This window comes from Tachysurus vachellii, chromosome 11 (genome assembly GCF_030014155.1).
Source record: "Tachysurus vachellii isolate PV-2020 chromosome 11, HZAU_Pvac_v1, whole genome shotgun sequence".
Lineage (NCBI taxonomy): Eukaryota > Metazoa > Chordata > Actinopteri > Siluriformes > Bagridae > Tachysurus > Tachysurus vachellii.
In genome coordinates, this window is record NC_083470.1 from 1927501 (window position 1) to 1942500 (window position 15000).

Below are 15000 nucleotides of genomic sequence, written 5' to 3' on the forward strand. Positions count from 1 at the left end.
TAGATTTATTTTTAGTTTTTTACAAGCCGTGAAATGTTTACTTTCTACCGTTTTGCACATTTTTTCCCTCAGTGAGGATCAGAGGATAATCGAGAGCAGCTTTCACATGTTGTGCGAGCTTCTGAATTATTTATAGAAATTCCAGGCAATTTAGAGCATCAAAGTTCATATTAAACTAATTGATCTGCAGCATGTGTTTATTTATTATTGTTATTATTATTATTATTATTATTATTATTATTATTATTATTATATTTTTGTGAATTTTTCCACATCCACAGTTTCTCCTCCTTTAATGTAACGTGGCTGAAATGCTGCTCAACAACTTGGAGGAACGTTAGAAAAAAATTGCAGTTTACACAAATTCTTAAGTTGTGCCAGAGTGTGAAGTGTGAGATTAATTGTGTGTAAATTGTGTAATAATTGTGTCCTTCATACCTGGCTCCGATGTAGAGCGTGCGATTGACCTGCAGAACTCTCTGGATGTGTAGCGGCTCCTGATTAACAGACGAGCTGTGAGCTCTGCCGAGGAAGACCGGATACCTCCTCACCACTAGAGAGAGAGGGGGGAGGGGGGGGGAGAGAGGGGGGGTGGGGGGGGGAGAGAGACAGAGAGAGAGGGGGGGGAAGAGAGAGAGACAGAGAGTGAGACAGAGAGAGCGAGCAAGAGAGAGAGAGAGAGACAGAGAGTGAGACAGAGAGAGAGAGAGAGAAAGAGAGAGACAGAGAGAGAGAGAGAGAGAGAGAGAAAGAGAGAGAGAGAAAGAGAGAGAGAGACACAAAGAGAGAGAGAGAAAGAGACAGTGAGACAGAGAGAGAGAAAGAGAGAGAATAAAAAGACTTTATTATTACACTTTATGACTTTATTAATATTCTCTTCTCCTTTAATCCGTACAGCTCATAAAACAAAGCTACTTCCTAATTTTACTCCTTTATGGTTTTTAACATTTACACGTCGAGTGTATTTTATTTCTTTAAAGGTGAATAACTGATCCAACCTGCTGTTCATCACAACCTCACAGAAGCTCACAGAAAATAAACATCGGATCTCGACACCAAGAATAATTAAAGAAATATAATGAAAGAAATAAAAGAAATTCTTCAAAAAGAAAAGAGAAGAAGAGCGAGAACATCATGATGGTGATGAGAGGTCTGAGGTCTGAGGGAGACGTGATGATTCCACTGCAGTGTAACAGGAAACATCTCCTCCTTATTCACTGCACTTAACAGTGAAGCACCTCTTCACTCCACTCCTCCACACTCCACTCCTCCACACTCCATTCCTCTCCTCTCCACACTCCACTCCTCCACACTCCACTCCTCTCCTCTCTTCACTCCACTCCTCCACACTCCACTCCTCCACACTCCACTCCTCCACACTCCACTCCTCCACACTCCTCTCCTCCACACTCCATTCCTCTCCTCTCCACACTCCACTCCTCCACACTCCACTCCTCTCCTCTCCACACTCCACTCCTCCACACTCCACTCCTCCACACTCCATTCCTCTCCTCTCCACACTCCACTCCTCCACACTCCACTCCTCCACACTCCATTCCTCTCCTCTCCACACTCCACTCCTCCACATCTCTCCTCTCCTCTCCTCCTCTCTCCACACCTCTCCTCTCCTCTCCACTCCTCTCCTCTCCACTCCTCTCCTCTCCACTCCTCTCTTCTCCTCTCCTCTCCTCTCCTCTCCACACCTCTCCTCTCCACACCACACCTCTCTTCTCCACTCCACTCCTCTCCTCTCTTCTCCACACCACACCTCTCCTCTCCTCTCTACTCTATACTCATATCTCTCCATCTCTCACTCTCTTTCATTCCCTTGTATCTCTTCTATCATCTCTCTCCTGATAAGCTCCTTCCCCAGGCCTGAGTTCGTGAATCCACTCTCTGCTGTCTCACGGCTATCTCACCTTCTATCGTGTACAAGACACGAGGCTGAAGAAACTGAGAAACTGTCTTTACTCTGAATTCAACAATCCGCCGCTGATCATAAATCACAACTGGAACACCGAGTGACGGCCGGCAGAGCGACACGTCACTGAACTTCTGCTAAGCGGTTAAAGTGCTTGTTAAGGGGCCGCCTAAATGAGGTCATTAACTCGACCGCCTCGAGGCGGTCTGTCTCGGTACGACAGCATCACTAACTGAGGTTTACATTAGACCCGAGGATTCCTCCAGTAACGCAGCATGTGGCCCAATTATAGGGTTTTGTTTACACACCTAAATAAAGTCACGGTAGTGCAGATGACTCCAGGCCTTTAGTCTAAAAGAGTGTTTTGTTTTTTTATTTATTTTAAAGAAATTTTATTCATTCATTCATTCACTCATCTTCTACCGCTTATCCGAACTACCTCGGGTCACGGGGAGCCTGTGCCTATCTCAGGCGTCATCGGGCATCAAGGCAGGATACACCCTGGACGGGGTGCCAACCCATCACAGGGCACACACACACACACTCTCATTCACTCACACAATCACACACTACGGACAATTTTCCAGAGATGCCAATCAACCTACCATGCATGTCTTTGGACCGGGGGAGGAAACCGGAGTACCTGGAGGAAACCCCCGAGGCACAGGGAGAACATGCAAACTCCACACACACAAGGCGGAGGCAGGAATCGAACCCCCAACCCGTGCCCCCTGAACACAATTATAAAATTACAAAATATATCTTATATAAATAAAGTTTAGCCCAAACAACACTTTCTGCCAAAACGGCTTCTTTGTTGTCCTTACAGAACATTTCTGAAGGAACCCCAGGACTCAGTACAGAACCCCAGTGAAGCGTTTTTTTTGGGGGGGGGTTTCAGTGTATAACTAAGCTAATAAAAGTGGGTTTCAGTTTAATCTTTAACCTTGTCCATGTTTAATGACGAGTTATTGTGAAGTTGTGTGTTTCGGTCAGTTTGTTATAAAACGACTGGTTCGAGTTACACCGCTGAATTACACTGGGTTCAGTCACACACATGTTGCTCATGTGTTATCAGCTCAAGGCAAAAATACACAAAGTTCGAGGAAGTCGGACCGAGTCGCTACTTAGACGACTGAAAGTGTCGTGCTAACGGTTGCTAACCGCGCAGTGCCATGTGCTTACCTTCAGTAGGAATGATGTTCAGGGCTCCGGGTTCTTCTGGAAATGCAGAACTCGCCAACTGGACCAGCCAGAAGAGTCCGAACAAAAGCATGGTGGCTGCTGACGGCTGAAGCTGGAAGACGAGAGAAAAGACGAAAGAATGAGGAGAACGAAACGGAGCAAAGAGAAGATGCTACACACACTGTACAGCTCTGAGGAGACACTGTGATTCAGAGCCCTTATACAGTACATTGTCTTTAACAAACTCTCTCTCTCTCTCTCTCTCTCTCTCTCTCTCTCTCACTCTCTGAGATTAAGATCAGTGATTAACTCATCCAGCAACAGCACATGGCACAGTCTACTCTAATGGCCTGTGTGTGTGTGTGTGTGTGTGTGTGTTCTGGTCCTCAGCAATCAGTAGCCCAATAACCTACACAGCAGATCCAAAGGGACTTCACAAAACAGGGTCACACTCTGATAGAAAGAAAGATAACAGAGAGAGAAAGAAATGGGGGTGGGGCTACAGAAATTATGTGTGTGTGTGTGTGTGTGTTTGGTGTGGACTAAACGTCTCAACAAGAACAAGAATACCGGACAGTTGTTTGCGAGCCAAACCTTTTCGGTTAAATTTCGGGGGTCAGGTTTGAAGCCCCGCCTTAATTAGCCTCATAGTTCAGTTTGACTGCAAACTTTATTACACGACATCACACTGAAGATGTTCACATCAGCTCACCAGCAACAGCGAACCTTTTCTTAACCCACAACCTCACATATGTGCTGCTAAAGAGGTTCAGGGTTATGATACACATGCTAACCAGTTAGCCAGCTAATGTAACAACTAAAGGTGGAGTATTTGTTTATGCTAGGTGTTACGTAAAGAAAACGCATGATGTCATTTATGAAGTCTGTGATTGGCTGATCAGGATTAACGCAAGTCCCGCCCCTTCTCTACTTATTTAGTAGAGCAGGGAAGTGCAGGGTGTGGGGTGTGTTTGTGTGTGGGGAAAGCTGATATTAACGTTAGCTAAAATCCTATTTGTGTGTGTGTGTGTGTGTGTGTGTGTGTGTGTGAGAGAGACCTTTTTCCTCTGCATCATTACAGAAAACAATAGCGCAGGCTGAACAGTTGATAAAAACAGAAAATGAAGCACAATCTACAGCAAAAAAAAGCAATCAGTCAGTAAAATTACAACCTCGGTGCACAAAAACATGACAATCACATCAGGGCAGTTTTGAGGAACCTCATCAGAACCTCACACTTTTCCTCCAAAACACACGTTTCTGTAGAGACTCAGATGATTAAACCCATAACCAGAATCTCAGAGTTTCTTCCCTTCATCGGTATCATCTGATACGTGAATATTCCGATCAAAAAAACTTCAACTCTTGAACTTAAACTCTTAAAGTTAAACTCTTAAGAACAAAAGAACTGAAGCGACAAAAATTAGATTTTTACAAACGTCACTAAAGTGTAAATATTTTTATTCACATTTTACTAAAAAAAAATGCGTGTGCAAACGCTGATTAGAGTAAAATTACCAGCCGAAAATGACCCGGGCGGCGCTTTACATCTAGCCCCGCCCACAAAACTCCATAAAAGGTCAAACAAACAGCCGGTGCAGCATGAACCTAACTCCTCCTCACTTTATAGGGTGTCATTACTTTTCTCCTGAAATTTTTATTTGTCTTAATCCAGAGATTTGTTGCATAAAACGACTTTATTTAAAAAAAAATTCTTAAACTGAAATAAAATTCGGTTGAAATTTGTTCTGCGTTTTGATGGACACTAGATTTCTCGCGTCCGCGTTTCAACGAACAATTTACGAATAAATGACTTTGGATCCAGTTTGATAAATAAGGTGTGTTAATCGTTAGAACCTTAAAGGGATACAGACATTTATTATTATTATTATTATTATTATTATTATTATTATTATTAAGAAAAGAAGAGTGTAAAATTCTATAGCCATTAAGATTGGATTCTGCTGCTATCGCTCAGCTCCGGTCGATCACGCTCCTAACATCTGCTTAAAAAATTTGGCTGCGACACTCATTTTCTCGCTTTAATGCTGCCAAAGTAAACAAACGGGGTGTAAAACGAGAGCAGCATTGACAAGACGTTCACTCGGATTTGAATGAGGCAGCCTGCGTTTCTTTATTCGTTCAGAAAAAAAAACACAGTCAAACAAATCTCAGCTTTCCCTACGCTTCACTACGATCACGTTACGCCATGCAAAAGAGGCTAAAAGCCATTTGTCAAAAAGTGTGGGACGTGTGTGTGAAGCCAACACACACACACACACAGACAAACAAAAGCATTGTAGGAATCGAGTCACACCGATTTATCAGGACTCACCATCTTTCCAGGACATTGCTAAAATTCCCCCCAATTTACTACTGAACAAGGAGGCCTCACACACACACACTCATGCACACCCACACACACACACACACACTAACAGCGGCAAATTATAGCGTAATCATCGCCTCGCATGAAAGACAAGAAAGAGAAGAAAAGAGGTCAGAAAGGAGAACTGGGGAACGTGAGACTGAAGAATTCCTTTGTGATGCTGTTACTCATGATTTAAGATTAAATGTCAGACCTCACAATTTCAATTAGCATTAGCATAATCGCACATCCAGGGGCTACAGAGTTTCCCCGAATCGCTTGCTGAATATTAACCAACAAGGAGAAATAAACACGAGCTCAGCTTCCTCTGAATCCTCTGCGGAACATAACTCACTGAAAAGGTGGGAATTTGTGACACTGACCAGTAGCGTGACTTCTGTGTGGAATAAAAACAACACGTTTTCAATGATCAAAAAAGCGCCAGCTGGACGATATTTCTGCGTATATAAAACGACCCGATTCGGTGCCCTTGATATAAAGCTAAAGCGAACGTCATGAACAAACCGGAGGACATCAAATCTGTTTACATCATCGTTTTGTATCGGTGCTGCTGCTTGCTTTAGAAAACGAGTCAACACAATCAAAGCTAACTCGGTTAATTCAAGACGAGCCGCGCTAGGAAGACGGAAATCAACACAAGGAGTAAATGAGAGCTCGCGACTTTACCGGCGTTCCCTTAACACTGCCACTTTCACCCGAATCAATCTAATCGCAGGCGGGAAATCGGCTAAAGTCATTAAGTGATCAATTAGAGCGAAACACAAGGCACGACACGGAGGCCGTAATCTCCTCCGACCCACCGAGACTCCAACTGACAGAACAGATAACAAATCGCTAATCCAATTAAGGTGAGACCGGGGCCTTTACAAAGCCTTAATGAAGACTGATCTATTGCCAATAGAGCGGAGTCTGATCACTCGGTACATGCTGGGAGAAGGCCAGAGCGGAAAATCTCGAGCAGGAGATGCTAATCAGTGCAAATTTCTGGCAGGCTACGGCATACATCTGCTTGTAGTTTTCACAGAATTCCATTAAATGCTGTTCAGACCACCGAGAGAAAAAACACCTGTGTTTGTTTTAGAAACACAAAGTTGCTATTAGCTTCACTTGCTCCTGGGGGCCTGGGAGTGTGGTGCTATTTACAGAAAGATTCGCTAACACGTGCAGGGTTTAAGGAATTCTCTTGGTTAGACCTTTGAGACTGTATGGATCCTATGAGGTTTCATCATTGTACGAAAAACACACGTACAATGACGGCTAAGAACGGCGGCTAGTTTTCGTGTTTGTTATCGATTAGGACAAAACAAAAACCACTGATGTGAAACACCAGAGTAAAGAAACATGTCCTGCTGAGTAAATTAGCGTGCTAGTCATGCTAATATTCTACTTGCCTACTGACTGTTTATGCTTTTTTCCCTGAAAAGTATATACTATATTAGATTCTTTTTAGTGTTCTTTAAAAATGTGATTTTTGTATTTGTTTTAGGCTGCACCATGGCTTAGTGGTTAGCACGTTCACCTCACACCTCCAGGGTTGGGGGTTCGATTCCCACCTCCACCTTGTGTGTGTGGAGTTTGCATGTTCTCCCCGTGCCTCGGGGGTTTCCTCCGGGTACTCCGGTTTCCTCCCCTGGTCCAAAGACATGCATGGTAGGTTGATTGGCATCTCTGGAAAATTGTCCGTAGTGTGTGAGTGCGTGAGTGAATGAGAGTGTGTGTGTGTGTGTGCCCTGTGATGGGTTGGCACTCCGTCCAGGGTGTATCCTGCCTTGATGCCCGATGACGCCTGAGATAGGCACAGGCTCCCCGTGACCCGAGGTAGTTCGGATAAGCGGTAGAAGATGAGTGAGTGAGAGTATTTGTTTTGTATTTTACTGATAATCATGATTCAGCTAACCTGTTATTCAAATAATTATGTTTGTAAAATCGAATGTAAAATAAAGTGCTAACTCGATGTTTATTACAGCACTAACTCGATTCTTTTTAAAACGCTGACTAGCCGGACATGTCTTCTACATTTTCTAAAAGTAAAAGGAAACATTCACGAGGAAAAAATGTAGCTCCTTATTAGCATGATGATTTAGTTAAAATAATTTCAGCCTGTTAGTTTAAATAATTATCTAGCTAATAGATTGCAAGGTGACTTGCATTGTAACGTCATTGTAACTTGCATAGTCATTGTCTCTCCCCCATTGTTATACATATAATAACTAGCTAGTTACACAAAGTTAAATAAACCGGAACGCCATGCTAAGGAAAAACTAGTGCGGTTATTAGTAAGATCAGTTTTTTTTTACAGTTTATCTACAGTACATTTAACACATTACCTGCTAACCATAGAGCTAGCTGTGTCTGTGATGTGTAGCTAAATATACAAACAGGACAACCAAGTAGGATGGATAAAATCAACGCTAGCATCAAGATCTGGCTAAACATGGATTTAGCCTGGTGTTAGATTTAAACTTGGTAAAGAAAGTTTATGTCTTTTTGATTATCACGCTGACGGATCACAAGCTAACTTGCGAGCTAGCCGTGTCTGCAGTAACGATGCCGAAAACTCCGAGCGAAAAGACAAAGCCTGCGCCTGGCATGCTAATCACGCATTTCATTAGGTTTCGTCATTTGTTAGGACGGCACTGACATGCGAATGCCGTGAATATGCTTACAGACGGCCTCCGGGTAGAAATATGCTGATGACATGCAAGGTGGAGGAGGGCAAAAAAATTCATTACAGACGCCGACGGAGAAGGAAGACTATAAATCACGGCTGGATGTGAAAGCGAAAGGAGATTACGCTCGTTCCAGATAAAACACTGCTCATGGAACTGGAGAGAGATTGAGAGGAGGTGCAACCGGAGAAGCGGATTTATGATACGTGAGGCGGTTTCGGTTTCTGAATGATCATCCACGCAGGACTGGATATAAATTAAACCTTTGATGTGTTTTTTTTTACAGATATTTTGGGAATTTTTTTGTGGTTATATAATAATGAATCGCTGGCTGAGCTTCGGTCTGCATACGGCACTGAACTGAATTTTATTTATACAGAACTTTTAGCTTCAGGACTTACGATGTCAGACACGAATCCGTGTCTGTCTGGGCTGCTAATGAGTACCCAGAAGACCTAGATCTAGATCTAGAACCCCTAACAGAGCGTATAGCAAAGTGTCACGTATAACGTTTTTTTTTTTTTACGTAGCTTGGGTCTAAGGATTTCTTCGATTACACCATAAATACACCTGAACCGTTTTATTTTTTCTGCTTCGAGAGAAAATTGGACAATCCATCAATTCAGGATCGTGTCACATTCCATCATCACTCCCACAGGAATAAAGATGTCATAGCTGAAGGACGGTGCTCATAGTATTTAGAAGAAGAACCTCCCTCACAAATGTCTTATTTATCATCCTGACTAGATTACAGCAAATCATTTCTGTCACACTGGCTGAATCCTGCACTCTGATTGGTCAAAAAGTGTTGGTTCGTTTGCCATAACAGAGGCGCCCTTATAAAAAAAAAATAAGTTACTTTGCTTTTTGTTGATTCTTTTCCTGTAACGGCAAGAGCTGTGACGTGTCCGGTACCTCGTACCCTGATGATGCTACTGCCACTAGTCTTTTTATTTTCTAGTACAGGTCACAAGGTAACCATGGCGACGATCATTAATAACAGCCTAGGTTCGGATCACGTCGGTTAGTTTAAATGCATTGATAAAGCAGTAATCTCAATTCCACACAGCAGGACAATTAACGCGCTGTGGCCATCCGATGAGACGTTACCATAGCAACAGTGTTCTGCTGGGTTCTGGACCTAAAATGGTTGCCATTCTAAAGCAAATTTTTTTTAGTTTCTTTCAAAAATTATTTTTCAGAAAGAAAAAAAAAAAAGCGTTCACAAAGCCAAGAAGGACGTCCCAGCCAATGCTGCTGAACACACTAAGTTCTAGATCAACACTCCAGTTTTCCTTTCCACTTTAATACCTAAGTTTTAGCTTGTGTTCCGAGTGTTTCATAACGTCTTTTACATGTTTTCTAGAACATATTGGTTATTGTACCTTGATTATTGATTTCTAGATCTGGCCAACGGTTACATTTATGTAAGACAGAATTCGTTGGTTTTGGAACTACAACAACCGCCCCAACACACACGCACACAAACATACTCATGCGTCTCAGTGTTGTAAAATAAACACTGTTCTAGAATTAGCTTCTTCTAGCGTTGTAAAACCGCAGAGCGTGTTTTCATTTCCCACTGGAGTTTTGCCACTGGAGAGAACAGAGGAGATCGTATTTCGCTCTCCTACATCATGAACGTAAGTCATGTGATCCGGTGGCATTCGAGGCATGGAGTGCTGGCGCCGGTCCGAGGTTTGGAACCCGCAGCTACACTGTTATTATGGTCTTGGTCTTTAACGAACGTTGCAGGCGCTAAGTTGTGTTCTGACTGTAACGAAGTGGGACAGAGATAAATTCCCATGGCAGGAGGTCAAGGCTTCGCACTCATGCTTCCAATACCACAATGACAAACTGCTTAATATAGGCTTTTGTGTATAGTGAACTCTCCTGGACCCCTACTTCATCAGTCTTGTCTTCTGTTCTGCTGTACTTCAAACTATTCAGCTATTCAGCTCAACCTCAAGTCCCCTTTTCATTCCTCTGGAGAACAGAATCCTCGATTCCCTCGGAGTCGCCTGCGCATCGCTGGACTGAAGCTACACTCTGTGATTGTGTGCTGTAACAGATCCATTAAAAAGTGTTCTAAAATAAATCTAACCATGTACTAGAACTACACTCTAAATCACTTAGCCCATGTTCTAGAATGAACTCACCATGTGTTCTAGAACTACACCCTACATCTACTTACAGTACTTAGCTTATAGCAAACAATTTTTACTCCAGCCAGTGTTCTAGACTGTACTATTCAGTGATGTAGAATGCACCACTCTGGTGTTCCAGGATGAACCAGCCAATGTTCCATAACTATGTCCCGACTTCCTTGGTCAGCCAATGGGTGTTCTTGAATGATATACATCCTCTTTTTTCGTCTCTGTTTAATCTTCTCATTGCTCTAGAATTTACAGCTAAGTGTTGGAGAATTACACCTATTATCTTGACCCATGTAAATCAGTTGTACTTAATGAAAAGCGAAGCACTGTGCAGTGTTCTAGAACATTTTAACTACTGACCCAAAACAACCTAATTTATCTTCTAGAATCTAGAATCTAGAGCATGAATGTCATGTTGTAAAATGCAGCAATCTGTGTTCCAGACTGAACTAAGGCCGTGTTCCGTAAATACGTTCCCTTTTTCTTTCTTTTTTTTTAACACATAAATTCTAACTTGCTTTCCAGAATGACCTAGGATATGTTCTTGAACACACCATCCAGTGTTCTGGAATTCACTGGCCAAGATTGTAGAAGGTAAAACTGGTCATTCCAGAATGTTCTAGGCAGCGTTCTAGATGAACACCCACATTTTTGCAAACTCTAGCTCTAGCATGTTCCAGAATGGTCGAGTCTATGTTCTGAAACACACTATTCAGAGTTCCAGAATGTTTTAGACACAATGTTTTAGAACTTATTCTTTCTCCTGCCGTTTTTAAAACGTACTTTTGAGCTTGTGTCTGAGTTCTACAATGCAACATTCAGCATGAACTATCCAGATTCACTGTTTTATCATTCGTGTCTCAGAGGTTTCTGTACTTATGTAGTCTATTCAGCTCAGATCCAGGTTGTTTTTAATCCGCGGTTCGTAACCGAGCAAGAGGAAAGCGTACCCTCGGTTCCCTCCGAGTCGTCAGAGCATCACATCCAGTAGAAATACAGAAGGCTGGGGGCACAAATCTGTCCGATTCGATTGTAGAAACGAACGAGCGAGACATAGCACCGATCTATAATTAACTCTCGCAACAGAAAGCCGGCGGCTCTTTTTGATTTGAGCGCACACAAAATAATTTCTAACGAGCAACAACACGTGATGAATCACACACATGATGAAAAGACGGCAGGGAGGACAAGGCAGTTCAGACTGTTCTGAAAAGTCTCAGCAGGCATGATAGATGGAAGAATGATAGCAGTGATAAAAAAAAGAAAGGAAAAGAAAAAGAAAAAAACACAAGATGCTCAGGGAGTGGGAGAGGAAAATAAATGAGCAGGATCGAGTGACAGATATGAACGGAATGCGCTAATGGTGGGAAAAGCCGTAAAAGCAAAAGTGCAAAAATGTCCGACTTTTTTTTTCTCCCACAGCCAAATGGACCACGCTGACCCGAGATACTCGGCCTCTGAACCGACCCAACTTTCTTTCCTTTTTTCTTTCATCACATCCTCTCTTAGGGAGGTTTCAGTTCGCTGCTTCCTTCATTAGCATGATGGTTCTTCATCCAGCCCTGCCAAATTCAATTAGGATAAAAATAATCTGCCGTTTACACACTTATACTGGAGCCTTATTTTAGGTTTAAAAACCTAGCTACTAACTAATAATTAATCTTAATAACAAACTGAACAAACTAGCTAGCATTAGTATACATCCCATAAAAGCTGAAATTAGCTAAAAAACAAACAGGACACTGTTAATCCATAAACAGTGGCTAATGTTAAATAAAGCTTTAATCCTAAATAAATAAGTATGTACATAACCCCCTCCATTTATTAGCTAGCCAGAAATACAAGCAGTGCTCGCTAGCTAGCGGATCGCGTCAGACGTTCAAAACATCTGTCTGGAATGAATCACATTTAATCTATATTACCTAGATAAAAACATGTTAGCTAGCAAAGTACAGCAAACATGTACAGGATGTAAACATACAATTTACACAAACCTTAAAGTGAGAGTGTGGTTATTTATCACAATGCTAAAATGGTAGCTGGAAGCATATCTTATTTGCTAGCGACATTAGCCTAAGCAGAACAACACTACAAATTTTGAGGGAAAGTTTCATTTTTGCTTAAACACTCCTTACCCCCCCTCCCCTCTTTTACACACACACACACACACACACACACACACACACACACACGTCAGTTCTGATTGTTGTGATGTTGTCCAGTGTCCCGGTGTGTCTCTCTAACACTCGGCAGTAAATCAGCTCTAATGTTTCAGCCGTAAACACTGACACAGGGCTTAAATACAGCAGACATCCCAAAGAGATGCCGGTTTCCATCAGACGACTGTGGCTAACATCTCACACACACACACACACACACACACACACACACACACACACACACACACATTCCTCAGGCACTAATATTTGAGAAAGGCAGTGAGAAAGAGAGGATGAGGAACACTGGCTCTTTTCCAAATGTAATACTGAGGACTGATGAAGTGTGAAGAGAGAGAGAGAGAGAGAGAGAGAGAGAAAGAGAGAGAGAGAGAGAGAGAGAGAGAGAGAGAGAGAGAGAGAGTCGTGCAGAAAGTTCTTTTTTTTTACCACTGAACCAAGAATCAGGAATTGAGTCACATCGGAGTGACAGACAGACAGACCAAGGGGAAGACAGTCAGATAGACAGATAACAGAAATGGAATGATAAAAGGACAGGCAGACAGACAGCGATATGTAAACGACAGACAGTAAGAAATAGACAAATAAAAAGAAAGACAGATACTCAGATAGAAACAGTCAAAGACAGGAAATAAGTGTCAGTAACAGTAAGATAGACGCGCAGACAAACAGACAGAGACATAAACAGTCAAAGACACAATAATAGAGAGACAGACAGAAAGAACAACAAATCCTTTGCATAAATCTAAAAAGTGCTTGTTAGTTGCATCATAAAGCAGATTCTCGCTGCTGAAATTCACAAGATCCTTTACACACTGCTTCTCTCCTCCTGAGTGAAGATAGACAGGAGTTTATTAACGTGTGCTATGTGACACGGTCAAGAGTGCAGAGCCTCACACACACGCATACACACACACACACAAATATATACACATATACACATACGCATACACACACATACACACACACACATAAGCACACACATACACACACACATATATACACATAAACACACGCATACACACACGCATACACACACATACACACACATATATACACACACAAGCACACACACATACACACACATACACACATACATGTATACACACACGCATACACACACACATATACACATATACACACATACATACACACACATACACACACACACACACACACACACACACAAGCACACACATACACACATATACATGTATACACACACGCATACACACACATATACACATATACACACATACATACACACACATATACACACACACTCACACACATGCGTACACACACACACACATAAACACACACTTACACGCACACATAAGCACACACACACATAAGCACACACACACACACATATAAGCACACACACACATATATACTGTACACACGTTCAGTCGCTGCATGGTGTTGAAAAGTGCAGAGACTTACACACTCACACACACACCCACACACACACACATACAGTCGCTACGTGGTGTTTAACATGCATGCCGGGGTAAACAGCAGAGAGAGACATGGAGAGAGAGAGAGAGAGAGAGAGAGAGACATAATCCAACTCATAAATAATCAAATGTTTTGGCTAATGGCTTTGAGGATTTGCAAATTTAAATATGTTTCACTCAAAGTGATTATTCTCTAAAAAACCATGTCCGTGAGGATGAAGTGTTATCTCTGTTACACCCACATACACACCCACATACACACACAAACACACACTCACACACACACAAAGAGTGATAATCGGCTCAGCACTGAGATCATGCTACTAAAGCCACGCCTTCTTCACCAAGTCTGAGACAAAGAGGCCACATGTCTGTCTGTCAACCCCCCCACACCAATCCTGAGACACAATGGCCACGCCTCCTACACCAATCCTGAGAAACAATGGCCACGCCTCCTACACCAATCCTGAGACACAATGGCCACGCCTCCTACACCAATCCTGAGAAACAATGTCCAAGCCCCCTACACCAATCCTGACACAATGGCCACGCCTCCTACACCAATTCTGAGACACAATGGCCACACCCCCTACACCAATTCTGAGACACAATGGCCACGCCTCCTACACCAATCCTGAGAAACAATGTCCAAGCCCCCTACACCAATCCTGACACAATGGCCACGCCTCCTACACCAATCCTGACACAATGGCCACGCCTCCTACACCAATCCTGAGACACAATGGCCACGCCTCCTACACTAATCCTGAGACACAATGGCCAGAGACAGATCTATAGATAGATCTATTCCTAAAATCTGACACACACACTCACAGACACACACACACACACACACACACACACACACGCACGCACTCACACTGCTTAAACACTTGCACAATTAATCAAATTTTTAATTCTATTCATGATTTTTGGCTCAACTCAATATCACAAGCACAAACATTTTATCTGTCACTGTAATTACACTTAACATCCACTACTACCACTCACACACACACACACACACACACACACACACACAC

At 42.5% G+C, this 15000-nt stretch overlaps 1 protein-coding gene across 2 annotated transcripts in view; it reads right to left on the reverse strand.

Moving 5' to 3' along the window:
• The window catches only part of sema6bb (sema domain, transmembrane domain (TM), and cytoplasmic domain, (semaphorin) 6Bb), a 99011-nt gene that overhangs the window by 44423 nt on the left and 39588 nt on the right, over positions 1-15000 (reverse strand). For both annotated transcript variants that reach the window (XM_060882126.1, XM_060882127.1), the window contains exons 2-3: positions 3107-3218; positions 439-553 (exon numbers count right to left, since the gene is read on the reverse strand). In XM_060882126.1, the coding sequence (XP_060738109.1) occupies positions 439-553; positions 3107-3197 (206 nt within the window). In that variant the 5' untranslated portion in view covers positions 3198-3218. The remainder of the gene's footprint in view (positions 1-438; positions 554-3106; positions 3219-15000) is intronic.